Genomic DNA, 14629 nt, shown 5'->3' on the forward strand with positions numbered 1-14629 from the left:
TATTTAATTCTACTTATGTAACTAAAAATCGGTTTTTAAATGAAGATATTGATAATTTAAAAGTAAAATCAAAGTAGTGCAATCCAGGTGGCTGGCTTGTATGCTCAGCTATCCATTTTTTCTGCCTTGAAGTATGTGTCTAAAACACCTCGTAATATGTGCCTAACTTGAAGGGTTTATATGTACTTTAGATTTGTTTGCTATAGTATGCTCTGACATCTTCACTGATACCGATATTTAAAATATCTTACCTTTGAAGGTCAGTGTGTTAATTCTATTTCTAATATGTCTCTGCAGTGCATTTCTAGGTCCCAAAGACCTTTTTCCATATAAGGAGTACAAAGACAAGTTTGGAAAGTCAAACAAACGGAAAGGATTTAACGAAGGATTGTGGGAAATAGAAAATAACCCAGGAGTAAAGTTTACTGGATACCAGGTAATGGTTTACTTCCTTGTCACTTGTATATCTCATTTCTTTGGTTTTAACGCTTTTTCAAATCTTTCTCATGTGTCCTTTCTACTAATAGTTACCTTAAGTCAGAATTCTTTTTGACTCCGTAGCATTTTGGATTAAATGTAATTCTTAATCAGAAGTGTTCAAATCAAGTGTCCATTGGAAAATTCAGTTTGACAGCCTTTTGTTTTTGAAAATCTTCCGAGTAAGCGGAACCCTTTCAAATGAAAACAGAGTAGTTCTTTTCAGTGTTTGTTCTTTGCATTTTTTCAAAAATGTAATCAGCTAATATTTTATTATTTCTTAGGCAATTCAGCAACAGAGCTCTTCAGAAACTGAGGGAGAAGGTGGAAATACTGCAGATGCAAGCAGTGAGGAAGAAGGCGATAGAGTAGAAGAAGATGGAAAAGGCAAAAGAAAGAATGAAAAAGCAGGCTCAAAACGGAAAAAGTCATATACTTCAAAGGTTACTAAGAAACTTCTCATTGTTATTAATATTATATGCATATCCATTAAACATTTTTAGATTATTTTCCATGTGTTTATTGGGTACATAGAAATATACTAAATTCTATGGAGCCTCTGCCTTCAGGGACAAAATACAGCAGAGGGAAGTCAGGTAACCTTAGATATTAGAGCAATCTGACTGTTGACTCTTTAGGGCTGATTTGGCCCTGAAAATACCACATTTTTAGTTGGAGGAGGACTGTTCTTTAGTTAAGGATATATGAGTAGCTTTGCCTCCTACAATAACCTCCAGACGAGCTCTAAAGAATTGAGAAATGTAGGAGACACAATATAATTCAAGACTATGTCTATGTACTATATGTGCAAATGCATCACATGTAACTTAACTGTGGGGTTCTAAGAAATGCATCATGGCTGGGTGTGGTGGCTCATGCCTGTAATCTCAGCAGTTTGAGAGGCCGAGGCGGGCAGATCACAGGTCAGGAGATCGAGACCATCATGACTAACATGGTGAAACCCTGTCTCTACTAAAAATATAAAAGCAAAATTAGCTGGGCGTGGTGGCGGGCGCCTATAGTCCCAGCTACTCAGGAGGCTGAGGTGGGAGAATGGCATGAACCCAGGAGGCGGAGCTTGCAGTGAGCCAAGATCATGCCACTGCACTCCAGCCTGGGTGACAGAGACTCTGTCTCAAAAAAAAAAAAAAAAGAAATGCATCATTAGGCAATTTTGTCATTGTACAAACAACATAGAGTATACTTACTCAAATGTAGGTGGTACAGCCTACCACACATCTAGGCTTCGTATATGTGGTCTGTCACTGACCAAAACATTACTATGTGACATGACTGTAAAAAGATATATTTTTACTTGTCATTCTGCTTCAAAGAATGTGCTTTGGCTGTTTATTTATTCAGTTCTTTTATTTCCTGATCACCTGGTCTATTCCATACACCAGACTAGGTATACCAGCGGTGAGCAACTCCATTCCTGCCTTCACATAAATTACAGTGCAACAGAGAGTGGGGGTAGCACACAGAAATCACATAAATAATAAATTGTGAAAGGGTGTGAAGGAATTGAATGGGAGCAGGGGGACCTAAAATAGTCCCCTATTTTAGATAGGATGGCCACGGCTTTCTGAAAACGTATAGTTTATGCTGAGACCTCAAAGAAGACAGTGGGATGAGAAGCCATATATGGCAGAGGGAAAGGAATGTAGCAGCAAAGCTCTGAAGCAGGGAAGAGTTTAGCATGTTTTTCCTGTATTGAAAGAAGGTGTGGCTGGAGAATCATGACCAAGGGGGGAAAGGCTGGTAAAGGCCTAGTAATGCAGACTTGTAGGCCATAATGAGAAATTTGGATTTTATTCCAAATCTAACAATACTTGAAGATTTTAAACAGAGGAATGACATGATCCTAGATTTGCAAATTGAAAGTCTAGGTTTTTTCATATGGTAATTCAGAAATACAATTGAAAGAACTCTGAGATTGTGAAAATTATTCACCTTTTAGAAACTGAAAGCAAGATAAATGGATCCTTGAAGACCAAAAATTGTTACAGGTTTCACTATAATTGGTCTGTCACATGATTGAATACCTGGATAAATTACTTCTATTTAAATTCTGGTGTTTAGTGGCTGAATATACTTAGGAAACTCTAAAAACAAGTACCTAGAGTTTATTAGACTATCAGCATTTATTTTGGCAGTATATAAAATCTTACCCAACTGGCATAAGGCAGAATTGTGTGAATGCAGCATTATTTCCTGTGTACCTAATGAAAAACATGTGATTGCCTTGGATGGGGATAAAGTTTGCAAATGACGACAAAGTAATTAGAATTTTTCTTGTCAGACTTTATCTTCCATTGCAATTATTTTTTTAAACTGAATTTTAGCATTTTGGACTTCATTTAAACACCTACTTGAATTGATTTTACTTAATTTATGATTGCCAGCTGAGCTTCCACCTAATGTGTTGTGCAACCCTAAATTATCTAAGCTACCTAATGTTGCCTAGGCATTTAATAGTGTGGATATGTGGCTTTTAAATGCCATTATTTTATTGCTTGTTACAAAGACCAAAAGTAATGGAGCTCCACCTGGGTGGACTTAAAATTTAAAGCAGAGAAAGGGTAAAGATATACTTAGCTTACTAATGTTTATCTATTTTAAATTAAGGGATCATTTCCTTTGCTTTTCTTGAAGATTACAACTTCATGATCATTTAATAGCCTTTTGGCTGGGCACAATGGCTCATACCTGTAATCCCAACACTTTGAGTGGCTGAGACAAGTGGATCTCTTGAGCCCAGGAGTTTGAGACCAGCCTGGGCAACATAGTGAGACCTCATCTCCACAAATAATAAAATTAGCCGGGAGTGATTGCTCACACCTGTAGTCCAGCTACTTGGGAGGCTGAGGTGGAAGGATTGCATGAGCCCAGGAGGTCCAGGCGAGTACTGAGCCATGATCATGCCACGGCCCTCCAGCCTGAGAAACAGAGTGAGACCCTGTCTCAAAAGGGGGGAAAAAAAAAGAATAGCTTTTTATTTTTAATATCAATGAAATAACCTAGCATAATGGTTCTCAAACTGTTACATGTTTTAGAATTACATGAAAGACTTATAAAGACAAGCTTACATTGTTTGACAAGCTTGCCACATTCAATAGTTATACTATATTTACTAGGAGAACAAAAAGTTTTTCACTTTTACTGTCATTCTTGATCTTAACTGGAAACACTCCACATTTGTATAATTAAATCTCTGTTTTCCCTTCTTGTAAAAAGTAAAAATCACCACATTTTAACATGACATTTTAGGCTTGGTTGGTAGTTTTCAGTTAAGTAAAATAGAAACATTGTTGAACCCCATCCCCAGAATTTCTATTTCAGAAGGTCTAGGGTGGGGTCTAGGAATCAAATTTCCAGGTGAGGCTTATCCTGCTGATCTGGGAACCATATTTAGAGAACCACTCGCCTAGCATAACTTCATTGTTCTCTTTTGCTTCCCAAATGCTTTTTAAAAAACAAATATGGTGATTTTCCTTTTTTTTTTTTTCTTTGTCTTGAGACAGGGTCTTGCTCTGTCACCCAGGCTGGTGTGCAGTGGTGCAATCTCAGCTCACTGCAACCTCTGCCCCCTGGGCTCAAGCTACCCTCCCACCTTAGCCTCCCCAGTAGCTGGGACCACGGGCGTGCATCACCACACGCTGCTTTTTTTTTTTTTCTCAGTAGAGACCGGATTTTATCATGTTGCCCAGGCTGGTCTCAAACTCCTGAGCTCAAACAGCCTGCCCGCCTCAACCTCCCAGAGTGCTGGGATTACAGGCGTGAGCCACTGCGCCCGGCCAGTTTTTATGTCTGTTTCTTAAGAGTTGAGTAGTCTTCCTTTGCGTGGAAAATTAGTGGCTCACAAAACTTTTTTTTACTACATTCCAGTTGGGTAGAGGAAAAGGCCCCACACCTGTCTCCTCTACCTCACCTAATTTCAGTTTTCTAAGGAAAACGCTCAGTAATCATAATGAAAAGTCATGCTATAGTAGATTTGAAGGAGATTATATGTCTTCTCTCTTTAGCAGTAAGGCTGTGGATTATTCATATTTGAGTCATAGCAGATACTGGAAAATCATAGGTCAAAAATATTTTGCATACAAATTATTTACTATATAAAATAGGACTAATGAGAGCCTCACAACAAACTAAACTGATGTTGATAAACCACCAGTAATTTTAGTTTAAAAAAACAAAGATAGCAAAAATCAAACACATAACCAATTTAAGACCACACTGATAAAACTGAGTCCTTCAAAATTACAGGAGTTTCAGTAATCTGAAAAATTTTTCAAGGTTACCAAATAGAGCTTGGCAACCAGATTTCTTCATAGAATACTAAATGTTGTGACTCATTAATAAAACTCTAGTAATGCCCTAATTCTATTCTGTATATCCCAAATACATGCCAAATTGTAATACTTATAAACTAATTTATAAGGTTACTCATAAAGATCCTTTATGAGCATTAGAAATTTTAGGGAGTTGTTCATTATTATAAGAACTGCCAGGGGCCGGGCACGGTGGCTCACGCCTGTAATCCCAGCACTTTGGGAGGCCAAGGCGGGCAGATCACGAGGTCAGGAGATCGAGACCATCCTGGCTAACACAGTGAAATCCTGTCTCTACTAAAAATACAAAAAAATTAGCCAGGCATGGTGGCGGGTACCTGTAGTCCCAGCTACTCGGGAGGCTGAGGCAGGAGAATGGCATGGCGTGAACCCAGGAGGCGGAGTTTGCAGTGAGCCGAGATAGCCCCACAGCACTCAAGCCTGGGCAACAGAGCGAGACTCTGTCTCAAAAAAAAAAAAAAGAACTGTCTATCAAGGACTGTTATTTGAAAATCACTATATAAAGCAGTTGCTACATTTTAATAATTATACTATAAGGAGAAAGTGTTTCACTTTTACTATTGTCATTCTTGATCACTTGAAATACTCCACATTTGTATTATTAAATCCCTGTTTCCCTTCATGTAAAAAGTAAAAATCACATTTTAAACTGACATTTTGGGCTTGGCTGGTAGTTTCAGTTAAGTAAAATAGAAACAGTTTAATTATATAATCTGTCACACAGCTAGAGGATGTTTTCTCTTTTTTTGTTTGTTTTTTGTTTTTTTGAGACAGAGTCTAATTCTGTCACCCAGGCTTGAGTGTCACTGCAACCTCCACCTCCCAGGTTCAAGTGATTCTCCTGCCTCAGCCTCCCAAGTAGCTGGGATTACAGGCCTCGCGCCACCACACCCAGCTAATTTTGTATTTTTAGTAGAGACGGGGTTTCACCATGTTGGCCAGGATGGTCTCAAACCCCTGACCTCAGATGATCTGCCCACCTCAGCCTCCCAAAGTGCTGAGATTAAAGGCGTGAGCCACCGCGCCTGGCCCCAGGTAATTTTTGTAGTTTTAGTAGAGACAGGGTTTTGCCATGTTGGCCAGGCTGATCTCAAGCTCCTGACCTTACTTAGGTGACCCACCTGCCTTGGCCTCCCAAAGTGCTGGGATTACAGGCGTGAGCCACCATGCCCGGCCTATGTTTTCTCTTTGAAAGTTGCATTTTAAAAAACTGATTATCTGAAGAAGCTTCAGTTTGCTCATTTGTTTCTGGAAGACCAGAAGTAACTTGGCAAAATCAGTTTTGCCTTACCTCTTATTTGCAATGTGCAATGTGCTTGAAGATTCTTAAAATGTCTCAAAGAGGAAGTGTAGAAAAATACTATATTTTACTTTCTTAAGGCACACAATTGGGGCCAGCTTTCTATAATTTTAATGCAATGCTGCCAAGTAACTCTTGAGGCAAACTAATTGTATTTTCATCTTCCTCTAGAGTTCATCTTGTTTTCAAATGCAAGATGACAAGGAAAAAGGACTGGTTCACCAGTATGGCCTTGAGTTCTTAAATAATGCTCCATAATTGAAAAGATTCGTTTATATCAAACAGTTTTGTCAAGATGATTCTGGGTATCCCATTAACCAAACAGCTTCAAGAGGTGTTCCAGCATGAATATCTATATATTCTCTTGGATAGTTCACCTCACTTCTTTCAATTTCCACTACTATAAAATGATGGGGAGGACAAGATGACCTTTAGGGTACCTTCTAGTTCTGTAGCCTTCTTAAGGTGGTGTCCATCCAGCTGTATTTATTCATTGACAGTGTTCTAGGTACATTAATCTTCATTTTCTGCTTTTAATATCACATTGCTGGAAATAACTAAGAGGTCACCTAGCCCACTTCTGCTTCCTTTCCAGCTAGTTAAACTGAGGTCCAATGAGGTGAAATGATTTGTCCAATGTCACCTAGCCCAGCCTTGGCATACTGCATGTTACATCAGTATATCCTCTATCAACCACTAAGACTAGATAGATGCAAGTCAGCTATTTCTGCATCTCTTACTTGTACATTTGGATTTCTGCTTTTGACTATAATATTTAACTTGTCTAAACATTTAGAAATCCTCTAAACAGTCCCGGAAATCTCCAGGAGATGAAGATGACAAAGACTGCAAAGAAGAGGAAAACAAAAGCAGCTCCGAGGGTGGAGATGCGGGCAACGACACAAGAAACACAACTTCAGACTTGCAGAAAACCAGTGAAGGGGTAAGGATGTGCTTATAATTTCTCTTACCTTCTATTAGAAGACATTTTGCTTCAGATTCAGCATCCATATGTCAGCGTTAGTAAACATTGTGTTGATAAATGGAGAAGTATTCTCAGCCTAGTATATGCATCCACTAGCTCTTTAATATAATCAAATTCTTAGAGTCTGAACAAAAGAGCCAAGTGAGAATTATACCTGCCTGTCAATTTGGATCTCTATGAACAGGTTTATTTTTCTTTATACTAACTTTAGCAACTTTAGAGTCTTTTTAAAGTACAATGTGAAATACTGAAATTATGAAATGCCACCTCAAAATTCAACAGTTGTATTTCTTTTATCACAAAATCAATGGCATGTTCAAAATAGAGTATTACATACTGCTGCTTCTTTCCCAGAAGCAGTGTGTAATTCATTGTACCCATGAGGATTTTAAATATGCAAGCAATGTTTGAATATTGATATTTAAAGTGCCCCTAGGGACAAATTTGTCTACAATGACTCTTCATAACTTTTGTTAACCTTTGTTAACTTCAAAGCACAGGTAAGTCCACCTTTGTAAAAAACTTGGTGAAGGCAAATTTTGCCCCCATGCATTTTCCTTGAGTCTTTCCTCTATGAAGACTAGTTAGACAATGTCAAATCATTTAAAAATAATGACCTAAGAAATTTATCTGGTTTCAGCTGAGTTCTTGCCTGTTCATGTCAGTCCTGTTTACCTCTCATCTCTTTTCTTCCTTCATCTCAGTTATCTATAATTACTCCCAAAGTATTATGATTCTGATTGTTCTCTTATTCCTCTCACCCAGCTCAGCCCTACTCTGTCCTCTGCTTTTCTTCATCCTCTTGACTTTTCTTTAATAAGTAGTCCTCTATCATTACTTTTGCCAGCAGCCTTCCCAGGGACATATACCTGCTAACATTCACTGAGAACTTGAACACCTGGCTCACTTGATTTTCTTTTTATTCCACCTGCTACCTTTATGTCAGGTCACTTCAATATGCAAATAGCAACAACTCCAACAATTTCTCTTCCCTTTACTACCAAACTTATTTCTAGATGCACTTCTCATGACAAAGGAAGAGTTTTCCTACCCCCTTAATACTCAGAATGTGGTCAGTGAACCAGTAGCATCAACATTAGGTGGGAGCTTGTTAGAAATGCAGAATCTCAGACCTGCCCCAAACTCCAGATTCTGAATCAGAATCTGCATTTTAACTCAACCCCAAGTAATTCATATGCACATGAAAGTCTGAGAAGCACTAATTTACATCTTTCTATTGTCATGGTTCAGAATATTATCTCCTCCTGTTTTCTCCAAAGCACACCCAGTAATTTGTCCCCTTCTGCTATACCACATCTTCTTTTCCACTGGCTCCTTCCCCTCTGCCTATAAACAGCCTAAGGTCTCCCTTAATCTTGACGATACCTCCCTTCAATCTTATATTTTACCCTTTTCACTTTTCCCTTCATCTCTAAACTTCGTAAAAAGAATGATCTTTTCTCCCAGTCTCCATTTCCTCTCCTCCTCCTTATGACTTAACCCGTTGCACTCTTATTTCTTCTTTGACCACTTCATTGAAATTGCTTTTGTAAAGGTTCCTAGTGATCCTCTCCTTGCCCAATCCAGCGTCTCGTTTAGTCTTCGTTTTCACCTCTGCAAAATTTAATATCATCAGACATTTCTCCTCCTGACTTTTCCTCCAGGTTACCAATCTCTTCCGCTTCCTCTCCCTGTTCCTTCTTAGTCTCTTTCTAGAGCTCCTTTCTTCAGTCTGACTTGGCACACTTCTCCTCTGAAAACGTCTTGTGTTCATCTTATCCATTCACATGATTTCAACTTTACTGATTACGTTTTCATTCTATATATCCTATGCATTGTAGATTCATTGTTCTAACCACTAATAAAACCATTTCTTCTTGAAAGCACCTTAGAACATAATAGCTGCTACTAGCTAGCACTAGTATCCTGTGTGCCACATATTGTGCGTACTCTGCATGCATTATCTCATTTAATCCTCATACAAACTTCAGGAGGTATGTGCAGGTATTGCTCTTGCTTTTTAGTTGGGGAAACTGAGACTGAAAAATTGGCCTAGTATCACACAGCTAGTAAGAGCTCAAGTGGGAAGCAAGAGCCTTTTTTAATGATATATTTGTTATATACAAAATAATATATATAAATATAAGGTTATACAGCTATAAAGTGACCCTACACTGAACCTAAAAACTAGAACATCACAATTAACTTGTATCTATTTACGTATTCTTTCCAGTCCCTCTTCCTACCCAGAGATGAGCACTAATGTTGTATTATTTCCTTTTCTTTTTAAAATGTTTGCCCATGCCTAACATATAGGTATATACTTAAACAGTATATTGTTTAATATTACTTATTTTTAGCTTTTTAAAAACTTATGACATTCACTCAGCACTGTTTTCCCAAGATTCCTTCATGTGGTTATGTGTAACCGTAGTCTATTTTAACTACTGTATAATATTCAGTTTTATGGGTATACCACAACTTATTTATCCAGTCTCCTATTGATGGGCAATTGGGTTGTTTCCAGCTTTTTGCAATTATTATTATTATTATTATTATTTTTTTTTTTTTTTCGAGACAGAGTCTTGCTCTGTCGCCCAGGCTGGAGTGCAGTGGTGCGATCTTGGCTCACTGCAAGCTCCGCCTCCCAGGTTCACACCCTTCTTCTGTCTCAGCCTCCCGAATAGCTGGGACTACAGGCACCCACCACCACGCCTGGCTAATTTTTTTGTATTTTTAGTAGAGACGGGGTTTCACCATGTTAGCCAGGATGGTCTCGATCTCCTGACCTCGTGATCTGCCCGCCTTGGCCTCCCAAAGTGCTGAGATTACAGGCGTGAGCCACCACGCCCAGCCAGCTTTTTGCAATTATTATGAACTGTGTGGCTGTGAGCATTCTCATGCCTGTCTCCTAGTATACGTGTACAAGAGTTTATTTAGGATATGTAACTAGAACTGAAAATACTGAGTCGTGAGTTGATGGATTTTAACTTTACAAGATAATGCCAAATTATCTTCCTTAGTAGTTGGACATTCTCACCAGAGATGTAGAAGAGTTCCCTGTGATTAACTTGGCATAGTCAGGCTTTTTAATTCTTGCCAATACAGTGAGTATAAAATGGTCATTATAGTGTTAATTTATAATTCTCTAATTAATGATAAGGTTGAGCTGCCTTTCATGTTTATTGACCACCCATGTTTTCTCTTCTGTACAGTGCTTGTTTTGGGTTTTGCCCATTTTCTTACTGGATTTCATTTCTTACTGATTTGTAGGACTTCTCTACATACTCTGGATTCTAACTAACATGGATCGTCACATTTCTTGCAGATATCCTCTCCAAGTTTATGGCTTGTCTATTCAATTTCTTTCTGATATTTTTAGCAAACAGACTTTTTAAATTTTATTGTATTGTAGTCAGCTTTATCAAACTTTCCTTTTATGGCTAGCATTTTTCTGTCTTGTTTAAGCATAACCATTTGAACCAGCACCATTTATTGCATAGTCCTTCCTTTTTTCTCTGATCCGCAGTGCATCTGTCATATATTCATAGGTCTCTCTCTGGGCTCTCTATTCTGTCCTGTTGGTCAATACCACGCTCTCTTAATTATAGTAGCTTTATAATGAGTCCTGATATCATATAGGGCTAATTGCATAGTTTTAGTTTTCAAATATTTAATAGTCATGGTCTGGGATAGAAGTTCAAGGAAGGTCTTTTTTTTCTTGATGGGAGAATTTACATATGCTAGTAAGAATGATCCAAGTCAGAAATGATCACAAAATGATCACGTAAGAAAGAATTGCTGAAGCAGTGTCCTTTAGAAAGCAAGAAGGTAGGGCCAGGTGTGGTGGCTCACACCTGTAGTCCCAGCACTTTAGGAGGCCGAGGCAGATGGATCACGAGGTCAAGAGATCGAGACCATCTTGGCCAACATGGTGAAAATACACCGTACTAAAAATACAAAAATTGGCTGGGTGTGGTGGTGCATGCCTGTAGTCCCAACTACTCGGGAGGCTGAGGCACTAAAGTCACTTGAACCCGGGAGGTGGAGGTTGCAGTGAGCTGAGATTACATCACTGCACTGCAGCCTGGTGACAGAGTGAGACTCTGTCTCAAAAAAAAAGAAAGAAAGTATAAGATCTGGTGCACATCTGGAGGGGCTACCTTGGTTCATCCATTAAATTGGAAGGAAAGGCAGAGTATTTGGGCACAGATACAGGTAAGTAGATACTTGGGGTGAGAGCTTATAGAAATTCTTACCTGATTGCTTCTATTTTCTTAAGGAACAAGGTTAGCATTTGAGACTGAGAATAGGAAAAAATGTTGGAAGATTCAAGAGAGAGAAAAAGGTACAAAATAGTCATTTAGAAGAATAAGAGAATGAATGAACTTGGGAAATGAAGTTGAATTGCCAGGTAATACTAAAGGCTTGCTTGAGACCAGTGGTCTTGAATTTGAAGTGTGAGGGGTCACAATGGTTGTGTGTTTTTCTCCAGGCATATTCAATTATTCAGTCACAGAGAGGACAGATAATTGAATTTAACTAGAATTAAGGTTTCCGCAGAGAGTAGGGCAAAGAAGATTAGAGGCCAGGGAATCAAGGATGTGTACAAGGATTATAACAATGGACCATGGAATCCAACATATGTTAAGAGGAAAGATGTAAATGAGGAAGGGATAGCGTCAACAGATTTTGAGTATGAGCTGGAAATATAAATGGTGATAGAAGAGTGAGGTATTTGAATAGAATCATGGAAAGGTTGCAGTAGTTGCCGATGACAGTGCAGGTGCTACTAGTATTTCCAGTGGGACACTTAATTCTTCATTGTACGAGCACTGTCTACATCACAAGACATTTAGTACCCGTGGCCCCTGTGCATTAAATGCCAGTAGAACCCCAGAGTTCTTAATAATAACCTAAAATGCCTACATAATTTTGCTTTCAAAACAGTGGCTTAAGACAGTATTTACAGTTACTCCCAGTGGTTGTGAATCACCTGTCTTAAGAAAGAACCATGGACTTTGGGAGGCTGAGGTGGGCCGATCACCTGAGGTCAGGAGTTTGAGACCAGCCTGGCCAATATGGTGAAACCCTGTCTACTAAAAATGCAAAAATTAGCTGGGCATGGTGGTGCACACCTGTAGTCACAGGTACTTGGGAGGCTGAGGCATGAGAATCGCTTGAACCCGGGAGGCAGAGGTTGCAGTGAGCCAAGATCGAGCCACTGCATTCCAACCTGGGTGACAGAGTGAGACTCCATCTCAAAAAAAAAAAGAAGAGGAAAGGGAGAGAGAGAGAGAAAAAAAGAGAAAGAACAAACCGTGGGAGCAAGTGACTGAGGTAGGGTCTTGGAAGACAGGATCTTTGGCAGAGAGGATGCCAAGGAACTGAGATACCAGAATGTTAGAAAGATAATCTACGTGGATATTGAAATCACAGGAATTATGATGAATGACAGAGGGCCAGAAGTGAAATCTTTAAAGAGTAAGGAGAATAATCCAGCGAGTCTGTAGATGATTGCAGTAAGGAGGGGAGTAGCTTACACTGAGATTCAAAACTGGGAGGCTTTTATTTTCAGGGAATGTGGGGCACAGGGGAAAGAATGAGTAGCTTATAAATAGTAGGGAGGAGCAAGAAGGACACCTTCTCCACCTCCAGGGCAAGTAGTAGTACAAGAGCTGTGGGAGAGAACAGAGCTACCATTTGAGAGGGTTACCATTTGAGAGGGCAGCACTGCCCTTAGAAGAAAACAGGTTTTAGTTAGAACAAGTTGTTGAGTGGAATATCTTGGAAATTCAAATTGAGAATATAGGAGTTTTGCTAATGGCTAACTGTGGTTTTCAGGGGGCCCAGTAGAAGAGATTAAAGAATGGGATGGGGGGTTCTGTTAAGAAATGAGGCCATAAAAGGACCTGTGCAAAGCTGACTGGGGATATGAGTTCAGGAAGTGATGGGTGCTCTGGAGCCCATCTTGTAGTATCCAAAGTAAGCTAGGATAAAGGGCATAATGATAAAAAGCCTGATAGTCTCAAAGCAGATGATGGGTTGATGTTACCCATATTGTTAAGGGAAAGAAAGAAGAGATTTTTACGAGGGTCCCTTTTTGCTCCCAGGGGCTCTCTGAGTACTTCCTCCCTCCTGCCACTAGCGGAAGGAGACGGAAAGGAGCAGGCGCCCTTATCTAGAATACTTGGAGTTCCTTCGATTCATATGGATAGAAGGTGAAAGTTACTCATCTGTGGCCAGGAGGACACCATGCACTGATTGGGTTACACCTGCTGTATTAGTTATCTATTGCCATGTAACTGAAACCTAGTGACTTAAAGCAGCATTGATTATCTCATCTTTTCAAGACTCATCAAGAGTCTGTTCAGGTGCAACTTGCTAAATCCTCTGTCTCTGGGTCTCTTGCAAAAGGAACTGAGATACCAAAATGCAGTCCAGGTGTCAGCAGGGACTCATCATCTTAAGGCTCAACTGGGGATGGATCCTCTTCTAAGATCACTCAAATTGTTCCTGGCAGGATTCAGCTCCTCACAGTTGTTGGACTGGAGGCCTCAGTTCCTCATGAGTTGTTTCCCAGAGGCCTCCTCTGATGCCTTGCCCCATGGATCTCACCATGAGGCAGCTCACAGCATGGCAGCTGGCTTCATCGGAGTAAGCAGTAAAGTGTCAGCAAGAGAGAGTGCTGGCAAACAGAAGTCAGTGTTTTGTAACCTAATCTCAGAAGTGACATCCCATTACTTTTGCTTCATTCTGTTTATTACAAGCAAGTCACTAGGTCCAGCCCACACTCAAGGGGCAGTGATTACACAAAAATGTGATGTAGAGATACCGGAGGCAGGAATCATTGGAGACTGTATCAGAAGGCTACCTATCCCTAAACCAACTACTGATACAAGAGGGTTAGAACTGGCTCACACCATTCAGGTTCTCCACACCCCTGGAGCTGGATTCAGGTCCCTAAATCACAAGGCTACTACACAGCTATGGCATCTGCCTGTAGTCCCAACTACTTGGGGGGCTGAGGCGGGAGAATTGCTTGAGCCCAGGAGGGCTGCAGTGAAAGATACTAGTGGTGGGCAGCCTTGTCTGGTGCTGACGATTGCCTGGCAGTCAGTGGAGGGGAAGGTCTGAGAATCGTGCCGTATTGGTGAATTGGGACTTACAATTTGTAATTATTCCAATATATTTACTAGAGATTATTTGGAAAACAGACCCTCAAATGACAATAAAGTCTTATATCATTAAAAACAAACAAACAAACAAACAACCACAAGGCTACCACACAATTGGAGGGAGGGACAGAGGATAAACATTGGGGTGATAGCTACAATGTTTACCGTAACGATTTACCATGTGGCCATGCCTTTTTTCTTCTGACCCTGAACCCGTTCTTTCTACAATATAGTGGCTGCCGCCTTATATCTCCCCAGTGCCCCACAAGATTTAGTCTGTGTTCCTTATTCCATCATACAATGCCTTTCACAGCTGACCCCAGTTTATCTGTGCAGT

The 14629-nt window shown here is 39.9% G+C and overlaps 1 protein-coding gene across 2 annotated transcripts in view; it reads left to right on the forward strand.

The window, feature by feature from the left end:
• HDGFL3 (HDGF like 3) overlaps positions 1 to 14629 on the forward strand; it is a 92411-nt gene that overhangs the window by 48937 nt on the left and 28845 nt on the right. For both annotated transcript variants that reach the window (XM_054451746.2, XM_054451748.2), the window contains exons 3-5: positions 298 to 436; positions 762 to 920; positions 6926 to 7072. In XM_054451746.2, coding sequence (XP_054307721.1) covers positions 298 to 436; positions 762 to 920; positions 6926 to 7072 — 445 coding nt within the window. The remainder of the gene's footprint in view (positions 1 to 297; positions 437 to 761; positions 921 to 6925; positions 7073 to 14629) is intronic.

This window comes from Pongo pygmaeus, chromosome 16 (genome assembly GCF_028885625.2).
Source record: "Pongo pygmaeus isolate AG05252 chromosome 16, NHGRI_mPonPyg2-v2.0_pri, whole genome shotgun sequence".
Lineage (NCBI taxonomy): Eukaryota > Metazoa > Chordata > Mammalia > Primates > Hominidae > Pongo > Pongo pygmaeus.